The sequence below is a fragment of the Corvus moneduloides genome, chromosome 14 (assembly GCF_009650955.1).
Source record: "Corvus moneduloides isolate bCorMon1 chromosome 14, bCorMon1.pri, whole genome shotgun sequence".
Lineage (NCBI taxonomy): Eukaryota > Metazoa > Chordata > Aves > Passeriformes > Corvidae > Corvus > Corvus moneduloides.
The window spans coordinates 12,189,023-12,212,839 of NC_045489.1; the positions used below are offsets into that span (position 1 = coordinate 12,189,023).

General features: G+C 48.3%; 2 protein-coding genes across 6 annotated transcripts in view; both read right to left on the bottom strand.

The window, feature by feature from the left end:
• Positions 1 to 837: 837 nt before the first annotated feature.
• RAB39B (RAB39B, member RAS oncogene family) lies at positions 838 to 8,855 on the bottom strand. The gene is made up of 2 exons (XM_032123639.1): positions 8,589 to 8,855; positions 838 to 4,433 (listed from the first exon to the last, which is right to left on the bottom strand). The coding sequence occupies exons 1-2, from the start codon at positions 8,801 to 8,803 to the stop codon at positions 4,007 to 4,009; spliced, it is 642 nt and encodes a 213-aa protein (XP_031979530.1). The 5' UTR covers positions 8,804 to 8,855; the 3' UTR covers positions 838 to 4,006.
• A 7,278-nt stretch (positions 8,856 to 16,133) lies between these two features.
• Positions 16,134 to 23,817, bottom strand: part of LOC116450924 (synaptotagmin-like protein 2) — a 36,783-nt gene continuing 29,099 nt past the window's right edge. For 4 of the 5 annotated variants that reach the window (XM_032123911.1, XM_032123909.1, XM_032123910.1 and 1 more), the window contains 7 exons: positions 23,641 to 23,810; positions 23,368 to 23,470; positions 22,575 to 22,736; positions 21,779 to 21,857; positions 21,113 to 21,212; positions 20,664 to 20,869; positions 16,134 to 19,571 (listed from right to left, as the gene is read on the bottom strand). In XM_032123911.1, the coding sequence (XP_031979802.1) occupies positions 19,426 to 19,571; positions 20,664 to 20,869; positions 21,113 to 21,212; positions 21,779 to 21,857; positions 22,575 to 22,736; positions 23,368 to 23,470; positions 23,641 to 23,810 (966 nt within the window). In that variant the 3' untranslated portion in view covers positions 16,134 to 19,425. Of the gene's footprint in view, positions 19,572 to 20,663; positions 20,870 to 21,112; positions 21,213 to 21,778; positions 21,858 to 22,574; positions 22,737 to 23,367; positions 23,471 to 23,640; positions 23,811 to 23,817 lie in introns of those variants that run through there. The other variant, XM_032123912.1, reaches the window with a different exon arrangement.

Sequence of the window (23,817 nt, forward strand, 5' to 3'; positions counted from 1 at the left end):
TAATGTATTCTCCAGCAGGTTTCTGCTACAGCAGTGGGACTTGTGGCTGGTCAGGCTGCAGGCTGCTGCTTTCCATTTTCTTTTCCTAGCATCAGCAGTGATGGAAAGGCAGCTGCAAACACATCCTGATTTCTCTTACAGTTTTCAGTTTGGATTAATGAGATCCCAACAGGCTCTGCTCCCTCCCACCGCCACCCCCAGCTGGTCCTAAGGCAGCAATTGCCTGCCTTTGTTGTGCACAACGAAACGACCAGTTAAGCATTTTTGCACAGCAAAAGCAGAACCGAGCAAAATCAGCGCCGTGTGCCACTGCCAGGAACCTGCTGCTGTGTGTCAGGGGGGACAGGGTGACAGCCTTGGAGCTGAAATGGCTCCTGTGTTCAAAGGTGTTTGGCTCCTGGGGGATGGGAGATGGCTGTGGCCATCACAACTCAGGGTGTGGTATTAGTGTGTTTGATCTAAGTAAAAAACCCCAAAACTCACAGATGAGCTCAATGACTAATCCTTGCCTAGGTCTGCTCTGCCCTTTGCTGTTGCAGCTGCCATGCCACCAGCCCTGCAGAGGCCTCCTGGAGGGGCCAAGGCTGCGGTGGCTGCAGCTGCTGGGAGCAGGGGGTGGTTCTGTCTCAGAGTAGTTGGTCTGGTTTTTCTCAGAAAGGCAGAGGGCAGGTTCTGCAGAGTGAGGCAGGCTCTGCTGGGGAGGGTGTCCAGTGGTTGTGAGGCAGTGTCTGGGAATGGTGGATCCAGCCCTGGCCAGGAGTACAGAGCGGGGACAGGGAGCAGGGAACACACTCAGAGAGAATGGGCAGGGGGAAAGGAAAAAAAAAACCACCAAAGTTTCTTTACAAGTTTTGAATTTCACATTATCACGTAGTAACCATTTTGCTAAATACAAGCATATTTTCAGTCACATACAGACAGCTAAATACAGCGTTATTTTCACATTTCGTTACAGTGCATAACAAAGCGAGGACAGTGTATAGTACGCTTTTATTCTGGAGGTTCTGAGCAAGTTCAGTCTAACATGCAGATTGTTTTTAACATGTGGTAAAGACCACAGAAAGTTAGCTTTTGCTTTTTTTTTTCTCTTTTTGTCCTAGAGTATAAGAGCTCCTGACCTTTAGCCTGTGAGAGGTATCACCTTCTGGTTTCTCAAAGTCCCTCTAAGTCAAAGCATTAAAACCAGTTGTTAGAAAAGAATTCTTAGCATATCCTATAAGTTCATCTTAGAAAAAACATTCCAAATTTTGTACAGGTGAATCTACATTTCCTATATTTTAATAAGCTGTCTAGAAAATGCAAGGAATTAGAAAAAGATGTAGATAATGATTGCTCTATCATTTAATATAACAATTTATTAACTCTAAGTAGTTAAGACTGTGTACATTTTCTTCTGTACTGTTCCTCTTTAGAATTACAACACTTCTGTATTTAAATTGAAGATTTACTCTGAAGGCCTGAATGCACTTACTGGCTTAGGCTTTCTGGAATTTCTCCCTGGGAGCAGTAAAGGGGAATGTCCAAAACCCATTAAATAAAATATTGTCTGTCTCATGAAAAGTGATCTTCCCCCTCTGGCCAGGTTCTCACACAGGGAATTAGAGTATTTGACTATTGCTAAAATGTTTGATCCAACTCCTGTTCCGACTCCTCACTGTCCCTCATGTCACACTGGCTCTGCCCTTGGGGCTGCTGCTATCCTCAGCCAGACACCCCAAGACACACCTTGTGTCCAGCTGGCCTCTGAAGAGCTGAAGCAGCTGCTTGGTGGACTTTCCATCCAGGGAACAAAGAAACTGACCCTTTGGTACTGTCTGTTGGGCCTTTGTGAAACGCAACTGACTGAGTTGCTCTGAGCAAACCCCGTGCTCTGCCCTGGCAGCTCCTGGGGTGCTCCCTGCACCCACCTGCACTCACCAGAAACAGATTTTGTAAAGGGGATACTATTTTTTTTTTTTTTGATCTTTAGGGCACTCAACTCAACCACCGGCCTGTAGCAGGAGGTGTTGGATACATTCACGGCCTATTCAAGCAGAGAGAAGCGCAGTGAGGAGCGCCAGGCCGCTGCCACTGCCCTTCCTGGTGTTTGCTCCCTTTGCCCTCCCAGCAGGTGCAGTGCTGCTGCTCCCCTGCAGACCCCAGGAACTGGAATTGTTCCTAGAACACTGAAAACAAGTGTTCAGGGTTTGGGTTGTTCAGTTGGGTTTGCTGTGGGTTTGAGCTTTTTTTACAGCTTCAATATGGAAAATATGGAAATATGGAAATATGGAAACATGGAAACCACAGGTTTTCTTCTTAATACAGACCTGCCCATGTACTGCTGCAAACTGCGAGAAGTTTCCAGAAGGAGAAACAGTCTGAACTCAACAGCAATCAAGACCCGTATTTCTGTAGACAGGGCAGATTAAAAAGCTGAAACAAATATTTTCTTTTTCTATACTCAGAGGCCTAAAATAAACACTAGATGCTTCCTGTGGCTTTTACCTAATCCCCTCCTCCTGCCCATTGCAGTTTGGTGTATAAAGCTTTCAAACACAAGTAAAAAAAGTCACTATAGTTTTGTTTGTTTGCTTTTAATAGTCTGAACTTCCCTAATTGGCTACAGGAGCGCAGTCACCCCATTGCACTTCAAAAGCTTGGGTTAAAACTTGGCAGAAGCAAAGCTTCTAAGTGGTGAATGGCATTCCCAAAAACATCCACCTACATACAGCTTTTGTGACACGGCTGCCATCCCATGACGGCCAACCTGAGATAGATCCTCTTTTGTCAAACTAAAACACGGAGGAAAACAAATTTTACCCTTGAGTGTGTCTTGAGGCTTTCCTTTCCACCTGCTCAGACACTCCTGCTGTGTGTCCCACCTTCCCAGGGCCAGTTCTCTTCCACAGAGGCCAAGACAGAAATGACACTTTAACAGCAGAAAGTACCAATGGACACTGTTGCTTCCAATGCTATTTAACTTCTTTAAGAGCAAATCTCACCTTTTAGGATGTCTGATGCACCTGAGTTAAGCTTTTCAAGTTTTTTATTTTGTCGGGTTTCTTTTTTTCCTCCCTCCTTTCCATTCCTCCTTGTGACCTGGCTGGTAAGGTCAGCACAGCTCTGTTACTGAGACAGAAATGCTGGTGTGTCCCACCTGGCTGCAACACCCCAGCCTTAAGACATAACACCTGAGGACATGGTTCTCTCTTTATGATCTTGATCACTTAATTCTACTGGAAAGCCCTGAACTTTGGGTACTTTCAAGGTACTCACCCAGGCAGTAAATGAGTAAAAATTGCATTGAATAATCCCTACTGCAGCAAGAGTTGCCACTTAGAGTCCTGGTTCAGCACAGCAAGAGAAGCACTGTTAAGGGAGGGATAATTTAATCTTTAATTACCAATCAAATAACTACTGTTTTCCTCTTTAAATCGCACAAAATATTCTTTGCTATCAAACTAGGTTCAAGAACATAAGAAAGAAAACTCAGAAGTGTGCATACCATGTCAGTAAACTTCTCCTGTGGAACTGACCTTAGGAGGAAATGGTACCTGTGCTGCCTTTAGACCTTCCTGGAAAGAAATGGCTGACACAAACCAAGATGTCCTCCTGCCTTCTTTTTGTCTGCCCATTTGTCATACAACTGAGTGTCCATCCTGTGGCTCCAAAAGCCTGCAGGGAGCTATGGATTTACTTAAAAGAGGACATGTACAGTACCCTGGCATGTACCAGCCCATTCAGCTCTGTATACTCTCTCCTGTGTTGTGCAGCCCCTCATTTCTGCTTCCTGTCTCCTTACAACATCCACATGCACCCTCACTCACTCTCCTTCAGGTTTGTAGCCCCCAGTTCTGAAAGGTTATTTGGAACAGAACATTTCTTTCCAGGGTCTGTTCTGGTGTCCAAAACAATGTGGGAGGCTGTTCACAACGGGAGTGTTGCTCTCCCTTCTGTCACACTGAGTTCACTTAGTAAAGTACGTTTGGTTAGTAGAGTTCATCACCACTCGCCTCACTAGAGGAGCTCAGCACAAGCACCGCCTATCTGATTTCACCACTTCTTCTGAGGAGTGCACTACGTTTGGGACAAACCCACTCTTTACCCCTTCCCATCCCTCCTGGATGGAAATGTCCCCCCTTTTCACCAGCTCGTATATATCACGAGTCAGATCAGTGAAGGCCTTCTCCACGTTAATGGCATCTCGAGCTGAGGTCTCAATGTACTTCATACCATAGGCAGCAGCCAGTTTCTCCGCCTCGTGCCTGGTCACTTGCCGCTGTGTGTCAAGGTCACACTTGTGACCTACCAGAACAAAGACGATCTGGTACGGCTGGACATGCACCTTGGTCTCCTCCAGCCACTCGTGGACGTTCTGGAAAGACCTGCGGTTTGTAATGTCAAAGAGGAGGAGTCCTCCAACCGAGTTCCTGTAGTAGGCTCTGGTGATGGACCTGCAAGCCAAGGAGCCACAACAGGGTTAAGTTACAGCTGTCTGAACATATGACCTTTAAGAAAGCAGCATTACCACCACCCTGTCTACCCTGCAGAACACAAGGCAAGAGAAGGCCATTCAGGCAATGTCTTAGGGCTTTTAGCTTGTGCTCTGTAGAGCTTTTCATTCAAAAGGAAAACTTACCTTGGCTTAACGATTTCATGCTTGGGTAACTGCCCCACTGATTCATTATGGCTCTGTTCAAAATCCCCCCCCACCACTTTTTTCTCTCATGGATTTCTGTATGCCCCTGGATGTTGAATCCCACCCCCCATCATGTCAGTTCTGTGGACACTTCATCTAACCCACTGGTTTAGAAGCACTGTGACAAATCAAAGGATTCAACTGAAACCAAACACCCGCTCTCTGACAGACACACAAAAGAAGGAGGTCAGAGATTTGGAAGGTTGACCATGGGGTTGTAGCTCCACTCCATATACCCAGGGCCTTGGCATAGGGACATCCACCCTACACCTACACCTTCTCCCACTACGCCACTGGATTAAAGTCACATTGCAATGACAGGACACTGTTACTGTTAGTGGCACTGACAGGAGCAGCCCATCTGACCTCCTGAGAAACAGCAAAATGATACAAGAGCTTCCAAGGACAATCTGCAGTAGCACTGGTCGCATTCCTGCCAAATACTGACAACATTAAACAGTCACCAAAAAGACCCCAGAACTGCAGGCTGGGGAAACAGAGCACATCTCCCACAGCTTGTCTGAGCCAGGCCAGCCCAAGGCAGCCAGAAGCAGCACAGGAAATCAGCAAATGAGGTGATGGAGCAAAGCTGAGGCCATGAGGCTGAGGAGAGCTACAGTTCAGTGACTACTACATAAGGGAAAACCAAGAAGCTGATTAACAGTGGTGTTTCTGCAAGTCACGGATTCGCTCTAAATCCAGAAGCAATGATCGATTTCAGTCCCTGGAGGAATTCACACTCAAGCCTGAACTTTTCTTGCTGGAGTAATATAAGCACTGCTGCATTTTTACCTTAGGACAAGTCTTTTTTTGGCAATGCAAGACTGTTGTTAGGTGCTGTTTGGTCCTGTAGTGTGTGTATCTGTCAAAATTGCCCCAAGAAAGGAGGAACCAGAGTTTTCAATAATTGTTTTACCAACAGACACACAGTGATGGGTGAAAATTCACAGACGAAACTGAAGAAAGCCAGAAGCAGGGAAAAAAACATAGTTGGCTGTGTTTGGATCATTTCTCCTCTCCAATTGTTTGGCGAAGGGACAATAGTCACTCTGGACATTTGGCACTGAGGGAATTAGATCTGCCTTTTGCCATCTGGCCAGCTGCAAACAGATATTGGCACTTTGAATTCACCCCCACACTGTCACAGATATTTCTGCTTCTCCCTTGTGTTCCATGCCATCAGCCCTGGCTCCTCCTGCCAGCAACAACAATGCCTCAGGTACTTCTGAAAGACATGAGGGGATCTAAGCTGAACGCTGCTTCAAGGTAAAACTAGGTGAAGGTCTCAGTGCCTTTTCTTAAAGCCTTTTCCACAACTATTTTCCTCACTGATCTGCAGGAAGCAAAGTATATTGCCTTCATGCTGCACATCCCTCTCCAATTCCCTTCTGAGATTTTTACCTTCCCTCCTCCTGCCATGCTCACACACTGATGCAGAGCAGTACAGGGACTTGAACCTATTTTGGCCAAGTTTTAACACAAAGGCAACGTCTCTGTCTGGGAACTGTCCCCTGCTCTGTACCCACGGTGGGGACTCCTGCACCCAGGCTCTGTGCCTGTTTGTTTGAGTATTTCCCTCTCAGCCAAGGGAGAGCTGCTGGCTGGAAGGAAACAGCTCTTCTGTAGGTGGTGGGACACAGTTCCAGGGAGCGAGGGCTGCACAGGCTTTTGCTTTTGCTAGCATTACACAACATCACGTTTCAGACAAGGAAATAGCAGTATCTGAGCAACCAGGGATGGGCAAAACCTGCTGGATCTGGGAAGAATTGGACCATACTCTTCTACAGCTCCAAAGCAGCCTCAACACTGCCCCAGGCAGCATGTTTTGGAGCCTGGTCTGGCAAAATAGAGTGGCACATGCTTAACGGTAATTTAAGCCTTGACTGCACAGAAATTGCTACTAATTTACGGAGAGTGAAAGAGCTCACAACAGGGGGTGAGGAAGAGCAAAAATGTAACACAGCTGCTGCTCAGAGAATGCCAAGGTGTTTTCAAAATAACTACAGCGGTTTTGTCCTCGTGGGGCAGCTGTTAAACTACGCAAAGCAGATCAGAAATGCTCAAATCAGAGAATTCTGAAAAAGGGAAGCTCATTTTTATGGCTTTCCCTCTTAAGAAATTCCCTGTGCTTGACAAATTACAAAGCTTAAGGCTTCTGGAGGACACCTACTCAATTGTGCTTCTTGCCTATGACAAGTACAAGGGGCTTTGGCTTATTCCAGTAACAGCTAATTCTTGTCTCTGGTCAAGAAACATACCTTGTAGGAGGAGCCCAAGAGTTGTCTTCACGGGGCACAATTCACCACAGGGCTAAGAGTGATTCGAAAGGGATAAACACAAACCAGACATTTTACCTTTTTTTTTCACATTTCAGAGTGCACCATAAAGGCCCCTGAGTCTGTTCATTTCCCTCTACCTTTTCACATTTGGAATTCAAGTCTGCACTTTGGCAAGGGCATTTCAAAGTTGCACAATGGGTTTTTGTAATGTCACTGACCATTCCTGCCCCTTGCACTCTTCATGCCTTTGCAGGCTGCTGCCCACCGCAGCAGTGCAGCTGCCCTTGTGCTGAAGGTCGCCTGCTCATCATGCTGACAACCCGAGTGCCGGGCTAGGTCAGCCCTCAGCACCGAGGGCAAGCAGCCTCCAGGGCCCCGAACTTCCTAACGTGTAAAAGAAAGGAAACTGAATCCATCCTACAGCTCTTGCTCTTCACAGCAAAGGCAAGAACAGAGAACAGCACTCAGGTGTGTTTTCTACAGACCTCAGTCAGAGAGCCAAAGCTGGAAGCTGATGCAACTGCAAGCTAAAGCACCTCCTCTCTCAGCAGAATAAAGCGCCAGCTCCTCGCCTGCAAGGCTTCAAGGTAGCAGAGGAAAAACCTGTCAGCGGATAAGGACCAACTACTGCACATCCTGGGCCAGATGCCAGTGCCACAGATGTGAGGGAAGGTGGTGAGAGGGGTGGGGGTAGGGGAGTTTTAATCTACTGAATGAAACCAAAACATTCCTCAGGCGACTCATTACAACACAGAAGTAGAAGCTCTGTGATGCTGCACACAGATGTGGAACACAGGAAGTGATCCCAGAGGGAGCAGGATGGAAGAGTGGATGAGGGTTAAAGACACATGAAAAATACAAGCAAACAGGAGGCCAGGAGCTGCGGGTACACTCACCTCCCTTCTAAATGAGCATTGTCTGAGCAGCAGGTCTGAGCCCCTCTTTCACTGGGGCAGAGCCTGCTCTAACCAGGGCTGCTGTTTTCCCCATACAGTCCTGTGGGAAACTTGGCACGGTCCCACATGCTGCCTTTATTTTCCTTCATCGAGACTTGGTTACTGTTGCTTAAGCTCCCAAATTGTCTGTGCCCATGCAGCGCTCGGCGTGGCACTCTCCAGAAAGCACCTGTCATCCCTGCACAGCCACAGCCAAGGGTTTGTCCCGACCTTTCTCTGTCCTACGGAGAGCTGGGCTCTGCTGTCGCAGCAGAGCACCAAAACACATATTCCACTGCATTTCGCGAGCCTCAGCATAAGTGTTCGGCTGTGAAACATCCTGGTCACTGCCTCCGCACCGGGGGGAGCAGGCTTTCCCTGCCAGCTGCATCCGCCGATGCACGGACACCTCCTGGCTGGTAAAACGCGGACCCAGCGCTGCCTCGGGCCTCGTCTCCCGCCCCAGCGGCAGCGGGGCCGCTCCTCGACATCCACACCTGCACATCCCGCACACCTGCACGCCGCCGTTTGGGGTGGACACGGATCCCAGGGACACACGAAACGGGGGGGGGGGACCACAAAAGGTTCCAATTTGACTCTTCTTTGTCTCATTTCCACACGCCTCACCCGGCCGCGCGCCCCCCGCCCAAGCTGGGGCCCGGCCCGCAGCCCCCGGCCCCGCGCCGCGCGTCTCACCGGAACCGCTCCTGCCCGGCCGTGTCCCAGATCTGCAGCTTGATCCTCTTGCCAGGCTCGATCTCCACCAGCCTGGAGAAGAAATCCACGCCCACGGTGGGGTCGGAGATCTGGGCGAAGCGCCCCTCGGTGAAGCGGCGGATGAGGCAGGACTTGCCCACGGTGGAGTCGCCGATGACGATCAGGCGGAACTGGTACAGCCAGATCGCCTCCATCCTGCTGCCGCCGGCCCCTCAGCGCCCGCCCGCCGCCGCGCCGCCCATGCCCGGCCCGCGGGCCCGGGGGCGGCCGCGGCCGCGCCGCTCAGGCGGGGCCCATGGCGGGCGGCGCTGGCCCTGCGCGGCTGCCGCTGCCCCGTCACCACCGGCGCATCCCGCCGGGCCCCCGCCGCCTCAGCACTGCGTCGAACGCGGGGCCGGGCGGGCGGGCGACGCTGCCGGCGCGGCCCCGGAGCCGCCGAACCGGCGCTGGGGCCCGGCCGCGAGTCGCTCCCCGCTGCCGCGGAGCCCGCGCTCGCCCCACCGCTCCCCGCCGGAGCCGGTGCCGGGATGCGGGATACGGGATGCGGGGTGCGGGATACGGGATGCGGGGTGCGGGGTGCGGGGTGCAGGCGCGGCCGGCGCGGTGCCGGTGATGCAATGGCGGCCGCGCGGTACCGCACTGCCGGGAGGAGCCGCCAGCCCCGGAACGCGGCGGTGCGGGAGCCGGGCGGGGCGGGGCGGGGCGGGACCGTGCGGGGCGGCGGGGGCGGCCGGGGAGCCCGGGCCGAGCGGACTGGGGGCTGGAGGGATCCCCGGGACTGAAGGGATCCCCAGCGGCCGAGGGGAGCCCCGGGGCCGGAGGGAGCTGTGCTGAGCCTGTGTTTCGCCAAGGTAAAGGGGGGTCGAGCAGGGTGCGCAACACCTTTCTGTGTTTTAAACCCGAGTCGCATTTCGGGAGAGATTCAGGCTCCTCACTACTGCGTCGGGGGCTTCGTTCCCAGTGAAATCTACCGGAGCAGGCAAGCGCTCCTGACACTTCTGGAGAGGCTCTGCACCGCCCCAGGGTCACCTGCACCGCACCAGCCTGTCTGGAAAGAGACAATGGTAACAGGAAGGTGTCTTACTCACGGAACCCACCAAATACACACGCTCACACCTACCTATGTGTGTATATATATATATATACACACACATATATATGTATATACATATATATATGTGGTGTGTGTGTATATATGATGTGTGTACAGTCTCAAAAATTAATAATTACAGACATTCAATACCCAGCAACTTAAATACCACAAGTCTTAAATCCACTTTGCTCGAGTGGGTTCCAGGCTCCGCAGGGTGAAGTGCCGTGTTCAGGGGTTCGAGTGGCCGTGAACATCCAGCAGTGCTAGTACAGACACCTCGGACTGTCAGTCCCAGTTCTGCCCAGCCTGTCCCAAACAGGGACTGTCACTGCCACGGCAGCACACAGCCACTCTCCCCTGGCTCCGTGCGATATGGCAAAGTTTGAGTACCTACTTTTAAAACTCTTGCCAGAGTAGACTTTTAATCTCTGGAAGGGAAAATTGACATGTATATTATTAAAAACAGTGAGTAAAATGTCTGTATTCAGTCAGACATAAAAAAAAAAGGAGGAATACTGACACTTTTAAAAAATTTATGAATCTGTTGGTGGGTTTTTTTAAAATAAAGATGGTTTCATTAAACGCTCTTCCCGCATGACCACTATTGAAATAAATGCATTGACAGTGGCTGTTACACTCATTAGGTCCTCAGAAAAAGGACATTTATATAGGCATGAGACAGTTAGCCACCTTGTAAATTGGACTAGGACATTAGAGGGACCATTTCCAGTCTTGAGGAATAAATGGCAAGGAACTTTTTCAATATTCTTTGAAATATAATCTATTTATTAAAAAATAACGACCCCAAAAGATCCTATTTTAACGTACCTCAGGACAGGAAAGAAAATGGATGAAGCAATCTACACAGCAACAGCAACAGAGCAACAGAAAAATATTAAACCTATAAATCCAAGTTAGTGGTACATTAACCAGTGACTCATTGCCAGTGAGGCTTTGTGAGGATCTGGTGCACTTTACTGAATGATTTCTGAGTACTCGATGCCCATTAGTTGAAGCCCACAACCAATTGTGGTTTCTCTTCACTGTTTTTCTCTCCTCCCCATGCACTCACACACATTCCCTTTCTTCCACAGGTGTGACTGTGCCCAAGCAGGCACAGGGCACTCAGTAACACCCTGCAAGTCACCCACCAGCAGCATCTCCAGGAGCAGCTCAAGGCAGTGACAGTGGACATTTCCTGCCATCAGAGTGAGCTTTGACAGGGAGCAGCCAGAGCACCTTGACTTGCAGGGCTGTGCAGAGCTGAGGAGACCACCAAGGTGCCCAGCAGATCCTGTCATAGCTAGAGGAATTCCTGGAGCATCAGGGACCTGTCTTCCCCAGCAAATCAACCTGCAGGACCCCGTGATGCAGATACTATGTTCATCCTCTCTGAGCACATGCATAAAGATGAACACTGGCTGCGTGACTAGGAAGCCACGGTATTAATTAGCAGCAAGTGAGAAAGTAGGAGCAAATGAGATCCTGGGAGAGCCTTTGTTCTGGTACCGTTTTAGAAAATGGAAAATCTGGTGTCTGAGAGATAGTAACCCAGATTCGATGCAAAAGGAGGTTTGTTGGCTGAGGACAGGATGGCAGGTGCTGGTGAGACACTGTGGGAGTGTGTGCACTGATGGCAGCACTGGGAGCAGCCCCTGTGGGCTGATGGTAGCCCCGGACTGGGGACAACCCTTCAGCACTCCTTCCCATGGGCCTGGGGATGATTCCAGAGAAGCTCCTTTCCCCTCAGAGCTGGTAGTGCTGGGGAGCTGCCTGAGAGCCACCTGAGCACAGGTGAGGGCATGGCTGGTCCCAGAGGTCTCCCACCTGCTGGCAGCACCTGTGGGACTCCATAAACAGGGTCCAGTCCAGCAGCCAGCACTGTGTTGGGAAGCCAAGGGGAGCTCCTCTGTTGGCAGCACTGCCCTACACCCTGTGTAGGGTGACACATGGGTGACAGCCCTGCCCAAGGGCTTTGTGCACACCTTGCACTAGGTGACAAACATCCACACATCAGCCACTGGAGCAAGTGTTTCTTATTTAGTAAATTTATTTTAAGGCATAAAAGCTGAGACAAAATGAGGCAAAGGCTGGAGAATGACTCCCATGCTTCCCTGTGCTCCCTGTAGTCTCTATCCCAGAGAGATTATATTCATTCCCTTTTAGTGTTAGAGGATGAAGCCCTAAGCAGATACTTGAGCTTTTTGCAAGCCCTGTTCCTCAGGCTGGTGGGTGGTGATTGCTATGCATGCTCCAAGTGGCAGGAGCTCCTCGTTGGGGCCTGGCCCCAGCCTCAACAGTCCCTATGGCTGGGGTGGAACTCCTCTTGGGCAGGAGCTCTGCTGTGAGAAACAAAACAGAGAAGGTACTGAGCCATGGTCAGGGATGTCTCAGAGCCAGATACCCTCCTGGACCTCAGCACTGCAATTCACAGAGGTACTTCACAGAGTCATAGAATGGTTTGGGTTGGAAGGGACATTAAAGTTCATCCAGTTCCAAACCCCTGCCATGTGCAGGGCCACCTTCCACTAAACCAACTTGCTCAAAGGCCTATCCAACCTGGCCTTGGTTGGATTCCCTCTAAATAGTTTGGTGGTCAGTAGTAGCTTAACTTTTCTCCTGTACCAGTGCCCTTTACAGCCCTCGGCTGGAGGCTGAAGCCATCTCCAAGCCCAAAGCTGCACTACAAGGAGCAGAATGCATCAGCACTGCACACACCATGCAATTTTAATGCCCTTTCAGTTTCCAAGGATACAAAAAACAATCAATCAGCCACAATCCCTCGCTGCGGGTCTGGCTGCATGGGAGCTCTGTGAGGCAGCCCATGTCTGTGCCCCAGCCTGGGATGTGCAGTGATCACAACACTCTGTGAACTGGAGCACCCACATCCACATGCTGTCATCCCTGGCCCTTGCAGGTATTATATCCCAGCCACACTCACAGTGGAGCTGCTGGTTGTGGCAGAGATAAACTGCACCCAAGCAGAGCCCTAAGTCCCTCCATGACCAAACAGGCCAGAGACCAGTCACTGAAAACAGTCACGAGCCACACACCAGGGTGATGGGAGGGCTGGGTAACCACATGGAGCACTCAATTTATTAGCTAGTTCTAAAAAACATCCCTGTTAAATTAGGCCTGTCCAGATGTGACATGGAGACAGATTACACTGTTGACAGGGATGTGATTGCACCCATGACCTATGCCTGACTGTGTTGCTGTAAAACCCAGCACCGAGGGAAGGTATTAAGGCGAATTAGTGTTTATTATTTATACGATGCCCACAGTTAGTCAGGGTGGTGCAGACAAGCGTAAAGTCAAGGGCACCACACAGTGCTCTGGAACTGACAGCCCAGCTGACAGCAGGCACTGGGAGCATAATTTAGGGCTTTGTGACGAGGTGACAGCCTTAGAGCCTCCAGGAGCAGTAGCAAGAGAGGAGAGCAGATGGCTGAATGCCAGGAGGCACACGGTGTAGCTTCTGTCCCACCTTGGCTTTTGGCTGGGCTAAATTGCCTTTTGGAGAGGTGGAGTTCTCTGGCAGACTGGCAGCCCCTGTCCCCAGGAAACTTGTCTGTTCTCCCTCCCCAAACACGCCCCTGTCGGCAAAATGCTTCTAGTGCATAAGGGAGTGAGCCCTGCCCACCAAGGCAGCTCCAGGCATGCTGGCTGGGGCTCCAGGGGTGGCATCCTGCAGAGCTGCCACTGGTTCCCCACTGTCACCCTGGAATCAAAACAAAAAGAGTAAAGCAGACACGGGCTTGATAAAGAGAGTCCTGGCTGAGTGATGCTGGCTGTCCCATTAATGGACCCCCATCAATATAGGAACCCATTACCTAAATGGCTCTCTCACACTAGGTGCCCAGGATCCATCTGTACGCAGCTGAGAGAGGCAGGAATACCTTGAGAGCTATTTATCCCACTCAGCTTGATGGGAGGAACCGTCCTCCACCACCACTTGTCTCTCCCTTGGCCGCAGAGGAACAAAGGGCCCAGCACAGAGTAGCTGCCCGACTTCAGACAGCTTCAGTTGCCCCATCTCCTGAGCAGGAGGCTCTGCCTCCTCACAAGGAGCTTAACAACGGCACAGAGACAGGGCTGCAAAGCCAGCCAGGATCCATGACAATGGGAGAATGTGAGAGAGACACAAATGCAGAGAAACTTCAGAAATAACCAGAGAACCCTCTTGAATCAGTATCAGTGCTCCAGAGCAGCGTTAGCATTTGCCCTGCAGCCGGAACGACCAGGGAAAATGAAACTCTCATCCAGTGTGACCCACATGGGTGGATGTGTACAGAGGATGAGGTTGTCCCTGCATCCCTGCAAGTGGCAGAGCCACCCTCTGGTGCCACTTAGCACCCATGACACAGCCTCCAGCCCTAAAAGCAGGCATATACAAGCAAGTCAGCTGGGCATTTTGAAGAGACATAAAACATTTTCAAGACGTTTCCCTGTGACAATAAATTAAACATCAGCTCATTACCACGGGAGGGCTCACTCCAGATGCAGCTCCTGGTGTCTTATTTCAGATTACGATCACATTAAAATGGTCTTGGGCTGGCTGATTGAAAAGGGGGCCTCCCATCTAGAGATCATTGTATCTGGCCGACTCTGCCTGAATCCTAGCACAGATCCTCCACTGGGAATATTATGTCCTTGTAGCTGTTCTTCCCAGGAAGGGAACAGGATCTGCTTAGAGCAAATAGAAGCCATTACGATCAGGATAAATTAGTAATGGTGAGTGGGAGAGAGAGAGGAGGGAAGGGAAAGAGGTTACTGTGATTTTTCTTGCTATAAAGTGGGTGTCTGAGCTACTTACACTGCCAGAAAACAGCTCCCTGGCTTCCCCTCTGAGTCCAAAGCTCAGACTGCTTGCTTACAGCTCAAGAGCTACTTTGGATTTTTAACAACTACTATAATGGTATTATGGGTTGTTAGATACATGAAATCTGATTTCTGTTCCTGCTGGTAGCATCTCCAGTTTAGCAGCAGCACAGGCTGGTCTGTAGAGAAAAGGCCAAACACAGCAGTCGCTCTGCCAGCACTGCTGAACACGTGCCTTTTCATCAGAAACTGCCAGGCCTGTTGAGGATTAGTTGTGGGGTCTTTAAGGTGCTGCAGGGGGTAGGACTTGTGGCTCTGTGGTGTTGTATAGTTTCCATTTTTAATATACAGGATGCCAAGTAATTCACTAAACCCTGATGGCAGTCCTGGAAAAAAGGGAAAACTAATCCAGAGAAATGCCTTCATGCACAGGATTCCTTCCTCTCCTCCTACAGGAACCTAAAGCAGGGCTGGTTTAGCTAGTTTGGGTCCACAACAGAGGCTGAATTGCCACAGCCCAGAGACAAGTTCAACCATAATATGATTTTACAACATTTTAAAAAGCAAGTATCTGCCTGCTTAAGCGAGCACATATTTCAGGTCACTTGCAGGGCAAGTAACATCAGCCCCTTTCCAGCAGGAATATTTACTGGAGCCCTTGAGCATGAACCTGGTGAGACCAGCAAACCTAGCAAGCTCAGCTCCTGCTCCTGTTTGTGTTTTTCCACTCCTTCTAGGATGCTGCTGCCGGCTGACAGCTTCACCCTTCATTCAGACTTTACTATCTGAGATGAGGTATTTAAGCTGAGTGAATGGGAAATTAATGCAAAATGAAAAGGAGGTTGGTTTGGGGCTGCCAGTCTCCTGTAGGGCTCCTGAAGGAGATATATCCAGCTCTCCATCATTCCCATCCCTCTCTCAGAAGAAAATCTCATATAAACCATTTATAGTAATTTCTCCATGGGCCTTCTGGAGACTGATGCTCAATTTTTGCACCTTCCAACCAGCCAACATGTTCAGAAGCGTGGGTGAAGGTGGCAAACACCCCAAAAGTGGGAATGGCCACTCTGGAGTTGCCCACTGTTGCTCAAACCTCATTGCTCCAAATCAGCCATCTCCTGCTCCGGACAGGCCAGGAGCTGGTCCTGCTGTCCCTAAACACCTGAGCCCTCCTGCAGCCCCACAAACTTCCCCCTGGCAGAGCTGTTCCTTGTGGCAGAGCCACCACTACCAGGAACCTCCCAAAAAATGCAGCCCCCTGGGAAGCAGTGGCTGCTCCTGGCTGACCCCATGGGAAGGGATTTCTGTTTCAAGGGCTCTCTAGTGGTCAGTGGATCTCGTGCAGCAGCAATGTTGCTGGGAGCTCCAGGAACACGTCCCGTGCACCTGTGCAAGCACTGATCTTGCATGGGGCTTCACAGTGAGCTTCCCAGTTTCTGCTGGCAACCTCTGTGACAGTGCTCAGAGTGACATCTGCTCCCAGGCATCCCCTCTAACACCTGAGGGGTACAAAGTAAGGAGGCAGAAAAGAAAAAGGATTGAGCCATGAAACATCTTTAAGTACAAACCAGACAACTAAAACAAATAATCAAACCAGGTGCTGAATATGCTCATGCTTAGTTATCAGGCCCAGAAATGTATTTATTCAGTTTTTGAAGCACCAGCCTATTTGATACATTTTTCAACTTAACAAGCCTGCAAAAATACAGCATTTTAAAATTTCAACAGATCACATTATTACAAGGGTTTATTTAGCCAGCGTTTTTTTTAATCTCCAAATCTCTACAGTACTTCAATTTTTTTCCCCACCTTGATGAAGGATAAAGCTAGGCAAATACTTAGTAATGGATAATTAATTCAGCCACTTCTTTCCATCTCCACTGAGGCACTCATTCAAGGTTCAACAATTCTTTCTTTCTCTTCTTTAGTTAGCTTCTAAACTATTTTCATTAGCTTCTGATACCTGACACGAATACTTTCTGACATGAATAATTTTGATGGCCACACATTATATTTGCCTGAGGAGGCAGAAATACTTTCTAGAATTTTGCTTTTTCTCCTTTCTTTTTTTTAATCCTGGAAGAGTTCCAATAAAAAGTTTTATAAATCAGATAGTTACAACCCCACTCTTGTTGCCATCAGCACACACCTACAGGCCAGAGTCTCAGTTAGGTTCAGCTGACAACAAATGTCAGCATCATAAACCACATGCAAACAGGCCACTAACCTTATACCCACAAGATCCTCTGCTCCTCCACAGGACACTGGCAATAAATGTGCCTTAAATCATTTTATGATAAAGTGCTTTCTGTGCAGTAAGTGAAACACAGAGAGAATAGCAAATTTTACTGCCTCAGAATCAGCTGTGGGACACAAGTGTGTGTGGTTTGGCAGTGTAATCTTTTACTTTGATAAACTATTAAATGCCAAAGAAAGCTTCTTAAGTTAATCAGGGCTTAATTTAAACAAACAAGCCAGCAAAAGATTAACAAAAAATCCTCAGTGGAATCTGAATACAAGAATAGTCTCACAAAGTCCCGTGCCACGTTCATAAAAGTAACTCTGCTGGGATGAACTGGCCCACTGACCCCCTTTTTCTCCCCTTACTGGCACCACAAATGAAAAAGATGTTAATTTTCTGAACCACCAACAGAACCATTTCCAGCTGCATTGATGCAAACAGCACTTTTGGCAACATTGCCATGTATTAATGCTGCATGAGGAGGAGGAGGTGGGTTAACTCCACTTTCATGACGGAGAGGAATCAGCTGAACCCACCGGGAAGAGACCTGGACCTGTCTGAGGCAGAGCCCCTGGTGTTACCAACCACTTTCCCAGCCACAGCAGAAATTCTGCCCCCAGGAATATCCCAATCCCTGCGGACAGGGAAGCACCCAGGAAGAAAGAAGCACTCCCATGGGCAACTTCACTGCCACAAGCCACCACCCACCCTATGACCAGGGCTCCTCACCCAGTAGGAGGAGGAGTAGGTAAGTTATACAAATGTATAAATACTCACATGTTCAGCACCTAAGCTAAAGATAATATTTTTAACACTCTCAACTTAGGCCCAGTATTGTTATTTTATCCCACAAAGGTAATAAATGACCAAATCTTGGTGAACAAAACATGTCAGGCTGGAGCCCATTCAAAGTATTTTTGGGCTGACATGTTACAGATGTATCAGCTCCTTCATTAGACAGTCACTGCTTAAATCTGTTGCTCTATGGACTCTCTCTTAGTGCTTTTATTACCATGTCTGGTACATTTCCAAGCATTGTCTTTTTCCAACTGCAGAACCACTTTAATTCTTTATTTTTTCCCATGAAAGCTGCTGATTATCTCCCAAATGTTTCCATTTAAAGAAAAAGTCTTGTTACTCCAAGTGTACATTTTCCCATTAATTTATTTACAACCATCTTTGCTAAGCTGAAAATTCACTAGGCTTGAGTTAAATAAAATCAATTCATTAAAGAAGAATATCAGAATAATCAGAGAGCCAAAATCTAAATTGGGATAGTTATAAAAAATATTTCTTCATAACATTTCACTTGCCCTTTGGCAAAACCACTTCATTATGACACAATAAAATTTAACACCTCTTTTGCTTGCTTTTTTGTTATTTAGAGCATGATAAAAATAGGTACAAGAAGACAAATTGATGACTAAAGAAAAACATTCTATTTAATCACAATATGTACATCCAAAATAGAAATTACAAAGCTGCAATTCAAAATGTATTCACCACTCCACCAGAGTCAATGTGCCAGATGCAAAGGTTTTTTGCAAGCTACTGGCAAAAGGGAAATTCCAGGCACAGACAACTCACTAACAGGCATCAGGTGAAAGGGACACTAGAGGGGCAGCAGGGGAGGCAGAGGTAGGAGGCCCCCAGGAAACCGCAGCTCTGCACTCCCTTCACATTCACTCACTCCCTACTCACCTCTCCCAGCAGCTCCCAGTATCTTCTGTGTTCCAGCGTGGTTTTCACCTTTCATCCCTGACCCATGGTGCCAGGCTAACGTGTGAACGTCCCCTACCTCATTAGTTCATACTGAAATGTGTTGCACACAAGGCATTGCAGAGGTGTGATTAGGCACATTAGCAATGTAACCATATTTCACATTTGGGCAAACACTTTAGTTTATATTGCACTCAAACTCTCACAAAGAAACTTGCCTGAGGTCACTGAGGAAGCCTGCGGGAAAGCCAGGAAAACAGCCCCTGCTTGCAAAATCCCACTAGCTGTAAGACCATCCTTGCACTCTTTCAGATTAAAGCAGAAAGAAATTAATATACTGAATTCCTCATTGCCATCCTCCTCAGGTTGCTTCATTTGTGCTGCAAATAGTCCTCTCTTTCTTTATATGCACCTTGGAACTCAGTTTTCCTCATGTTAAAGAGGTGTTACCACCAGTGACAAATGCAAAGCTCCCGTTCTCAAACTGTGCTGGTGACTTGGAGCAATTGTACACCAAGTACAAAGTGTACCCCTTGCAGGGAGTATGAATAATACCACGCTGCTGCTTCAGTACAACTGCATCTCTGCGAGGAAAAAAATGGCACAAGAAACAGTAAAAAAATAAAAGTATCCGTATCTCCTTTTCCTTCTGCTAATGCTCCCAGAGCTTAATGGAATTCAAATATACTGAATACATAAATGATTAAACAAAAAGGCAAATTAAGTTTCTTCTTGGTCAGAATCACGTATAGCATCAGTTTGGCATCTTCCATGTCCTCCGTCAGTGGATTAGTATTTAACATGAACACCTCCAAGGTGATGCCCATTAATTGCCTTATCACCCTGACACTTGCAGCCCTGTGGATGGTCTCTTTCTCCCTGGTGCAGGAAGTTTCCCAATTCTAATGAACACTGGGCATTTCTATGGCACCAACGATGGGTTATTTCAGTTTCTTCCTCCCTGCCAGTGAGCGCAGTGGTAGCAATCCCTCGATCCATTCATTGGCAGCCAGCATCATCTCCTGCCAAAAGGCCACCTCCTCCTGTGTGGAATCCATCCAGTCCACAGAGATGCCATAGCTCAAACCTGAAAAGAATGAGAAAACTTGGAGAGCTACACAAAGAGTTCCCACCCTGTGCAAAAATACTCAATTGGATGTAACTGCTGCAGGCAGTGTCTTAACATAAAAGCTGCTGACTCCCCCTCAGCAAGTTGCACCCTGAGCACCTCCTGTTCTTCTGCCAATGTCCATTCAACACCAGAGTTCAGAATGAAGTCAATGCAAAAACCATAAAATGCAAGAACCCTAAACACAACCTGCCAAGGAAAGCAATATTGGGCTCAAGCCCTTTCTGCATCATTTTGAATGGTAAAGAAGGTCTTAAAGGTTTGGTTTTCCCCTTAAAAGATTTTCTTGTGGACAAGGTAGAGTAAATTCTCTTGTTCTCAAAATTCTCGTTTCATTTCTATAGGAATCAAACATACCATAGCAGAAAAGTGTGTACATCAATTTCAATTCAACCAAATTTTCAGGTGCCAATCACTTGTCAATGAGATTAAAAAAGTCTAAATTTAGATCACAGCTAATCTTGGGTTTGGTATTTTTATATCTTACAGTTCTTGCCCCTTCCCTCTGGAGAGCTCCCAACCCTCCTGGTGAGGTTAGAGGTTGAAAACAGAGAATGCACAGGCAAATCCAATAGCCACAGGTGCACCTGCAAGCTACCATGAGCCTTGTCCCCCAAAGAACACTTATCCTTGACTGCAACACTGAGATCTCTCAGAGAGCACTTCAAGGCTGGACAGTCACCAGGGGGTGCTGTCCCGTGTGACATTCCAGTCTGTCCCTGAGCACTCTTCCCTGGGAGGAGCACCAACGTAAGGTTGGTTTGTCATGCAGCCTGTTTTCCTGTAACAGCAGGAAAACTCTCTGAGGGACCCAAGGAGATTCTTGAGTTTTGCCAGACCTCAGATGTGATGTTGGCAGAAAACGTGGGAACAGAGGGTTGTTAACATGGTACCAGGGCCATCCCTCCAGGACATAGTGCAGGTACCAGTTACTGAGAAACCCCATTCCTGCTATCTCCCCAACAGGAAAACACTCTGTAACTTCCCACTTTACCTTGTGGCTCAGCACCATGGTAACAGTATTGAGTTAATATAAAGGAAAATACTCACCCGTCCCAAGGCCCAGCCTGATTCCTCCAAGGAAATGGTTGGTAAGCTTTTCATGATCCCACACAGTGAGTTCAACACATGCATCCTTCAGATCCTCAGTATGAAAGCCATCATACACAATGGTGTGATTGAAAACAGGGTTTGTGTCTCTCTTTATGACTCGGGTCTTTTGGTAGCTCTTCTTACTGGTGTCTGGCAGCACATAGCTTTGAGAGGAGAAAAAACACAGTATGAAGCATTGAACATTGACCAAGAGCTTTATCACAGCAAGGATTTTCCTAGTTTGGCCACAGGTGAATAACAAGGGCAATTCTCCCCTACAGTTCTCCCAGTGCAACACAAAGGCTTTCCAGTATGGAGGCACAGCTTGGTGAGCCTGAGAACAGGGAAGGAAACACAGCCCTTTGTGTGGGCACAGAGCAGGAGCAGCACTGTGCTCATGCACTCACCACTTCACAAAGGAGTCAACTCCAGATGGACGCAACTGCAGCAGGTCCTTGACATCTTTGACCCAAATGTGAACTTCGCCAGAGGGAGGATTCTTGGGCCCTGCCATTTAGGAGATGAGAAAAGCTGTCGTGCCACTCAGAGCCATAGCTCCCAAAATGACAGGCCTGCTCTGCAGGGACCTGTGGGACCCTCATGGCTCCTCTGTGCTCACTGCCCCTCCCTGCAGGTCTCAGCACTGCAGCCAGCCCTGTCACTCCTGCAGCTGCAGAGGCTCCTGACACAACCTGCCAGTGCTGCATCAGACAGGAAAAGAGAAGGAACTGCTGAGCCAACCCAACCTCGTGTCTGCCCCACAGTAACATGGGTTCGGTGCTGCTCCTACCACATCACAGCACCCTACAGTGCCCACATGCTCATAACAGCTGATGAGTTGGAAGTTGTTGAGCCCCTCCTCTCTCCCCAACACTTTCCCAGTAAACCCAGATGTGAAAAACAGATGTAGGCTGCAAACAGTGCTGTCAAACACTGCTGGTTGTGCCTTTGTGCTGATGTCTAAGATCTTGCTCTAATGAGATTGCTCTTCAAGCAGCCCCTAAGCAGATGAGGCATTGCAAGGTGTGTGTTTGCACATGGGCAGTAGTCCTTAATGCATGAACCACATTTACCTAGGCTTCCAGGGGGCACATACTTAATGGACAAACTCATCACTCCTCGATGATCCACACCATTAACAGCAGAAAGGCTCTGAAACAGAAAGAGTTATGACTGACTAAACGAAGGATTGTGAAACACAGCAAGGCAAACAGCTTTTCACTTCCGTGGAGGAGCACAAATGGACAAACTCTGATTTTCCACGGCTGGAGCAGCCCGTTCTTAGGGCAGCTCCTTTCTCTGTGGGTTTGTTCTCAAACTCAGTCTCTCAGAACCAAAAGCCTGAGGATCCAGAGTATAAGGCTGCCCTTCCAGACATGTCCAGCTGGATATAATTAAGCATCTTGGTTCTGAAAGATTAATGTCCTCTATTTGCTTAAAAGAGATCTCAAATCAGACCTGTGAATCCAGAAGCATGCAGGAAGCTGTACAGACTTTACAAACAGTGGCACCTGGGTATTTACCTCTCAAGGCATGTCAGCTGCTTCACCTAGTACTCTGCTGTCTGTTTTTGATGGATGGTCTTCATGTGAGTGGAGAGAATGGCAAAGTCATGTCAGAGTTGCTGTGATTAGTGTCAGGTTGCATTTATGAAAGTGTCCCTACAGATCAGTCACCAAAACAGACCCAAGAAGGCCATTGTTCCAAGCACTAAACTGCACTAAGGTTCCAGGGGTTGCTCCCTAGTACAGTTCAGGTTGTTCTGCTCCACCACACCCAAAGACCTTAAAGGAGTCAGGAAGGACTTTTGCCACCCTCAAGGCTTCAGGGCTGGGCTAGAAAGCAGGACTGCAGCTGAGACACACTTACCCGGGGCTTCAGTGGGTACCAGTTGAGTTTCCTGTTGCTCCAGTCCCAGCTGGCCAAGTCAATTTCAATCTCTCCCAAAAAACTGTTACGTCCCAATGGATCATTGTGCCAAACAGAGAGATTTAATTTTTGGATCAGCAATACCATTTTCTCTATTTTATACTAGAGGAAGAAAGAGAAGTCAGGTTGTTCAAATTTTTCTTCTGTTTCTTTCACAAACAGAAATAAACTACTCAAAAGCTTGAATAAGCTCTGAGACACTCAAACTCACCCCACACATGCACTACCAATGGACTGGCTTCAGTCTGAACACCTCTTTTTTTGTCCTGTAGCAATGCTACTACCCTGACAAAGCTTTTCTGCTGAGCATAGGGAAACCTGGCATTCCATTCATCACAGGGCAAAACCAATATTCTTTTAAGAATTATTAACACAGGCTTGGGCATTGTTAAATAATCCTCTATGCTTTGATGAGTATGATCACATAATGCAGACCCTTCTTACTAGTCCTATGCCTTGTGACTGCATGCCAGGGAAGAGAAGGACAAACAGCCCTTGCTCTGGCTGCAGGTCCCTATTGCATCCAAAGATCTGTGTAGTTTTGCAGGGAAATCACGAATCTCGGGTGCCACACAGATGGGTGCAGAGGAACGTTAACATCCCAGGCCTCTCAAACCCCAGGGAAGAGCAGTGCAGTGTTGGCAGGAGCCAGGCAAAAAATCTGGGCAAGAAGGCGGGATCTGATAGAGGTGCCTACTACAACAGAGGTTTTTAGAGCGTGGTTTGTTCTTACCCGTAACACCTCATTGTAAATGGGATTCACTGTCCTCTTCTTCACTGACGTTTTCCTCTTACCCATCCTAGCTTTGTCTGGGAGCAGGTAAGTTTTAACATACCTAGAAAAGGAAACAAACTCCAGTTGGATATTGCCCCACATCGCCAAGCTCTCTAATTAGCAGGCACACAGGAAGGAAGGAAGAAACCATGACATTTAAAGAAAATAAAAATTCTCCAGAACACACAATGCAGCAATGGAGAAGTCACAAGGCACCAGAACATCACTCACGGGTCAGATCTGCCTTTCTTCTCATCCACTACAGCCAAGTCCTTGCACTGGGACACGTGGACCTGGAACTCCCGGTTCTTCTCGTCATAGTCTAGAGCAAATTCCACGGTTCCTTGGGCATCCACACTCCCAAAATCGCCGCTGTAGACACTGAGCACACTGCCACTCACCTGCCAG

Bases quoted from the DNA above. Each gene is read 5' to 3' on its own strand.
- RAB39B (XM_032123639.1), bottom strand. From the start codon at position 8,803: ATGGAGGCGATCTGGCTGTACCAGTTCCGCCTGATCGTCATCGGCGAC. The intron at 4,434-8,588 runs GTGAGACGCGCG...CTTGGCTTGCAG, and splicing joins GCCGGGCAGGAGCGGTTCCG to GTCCATCACCAGAGCCTACT.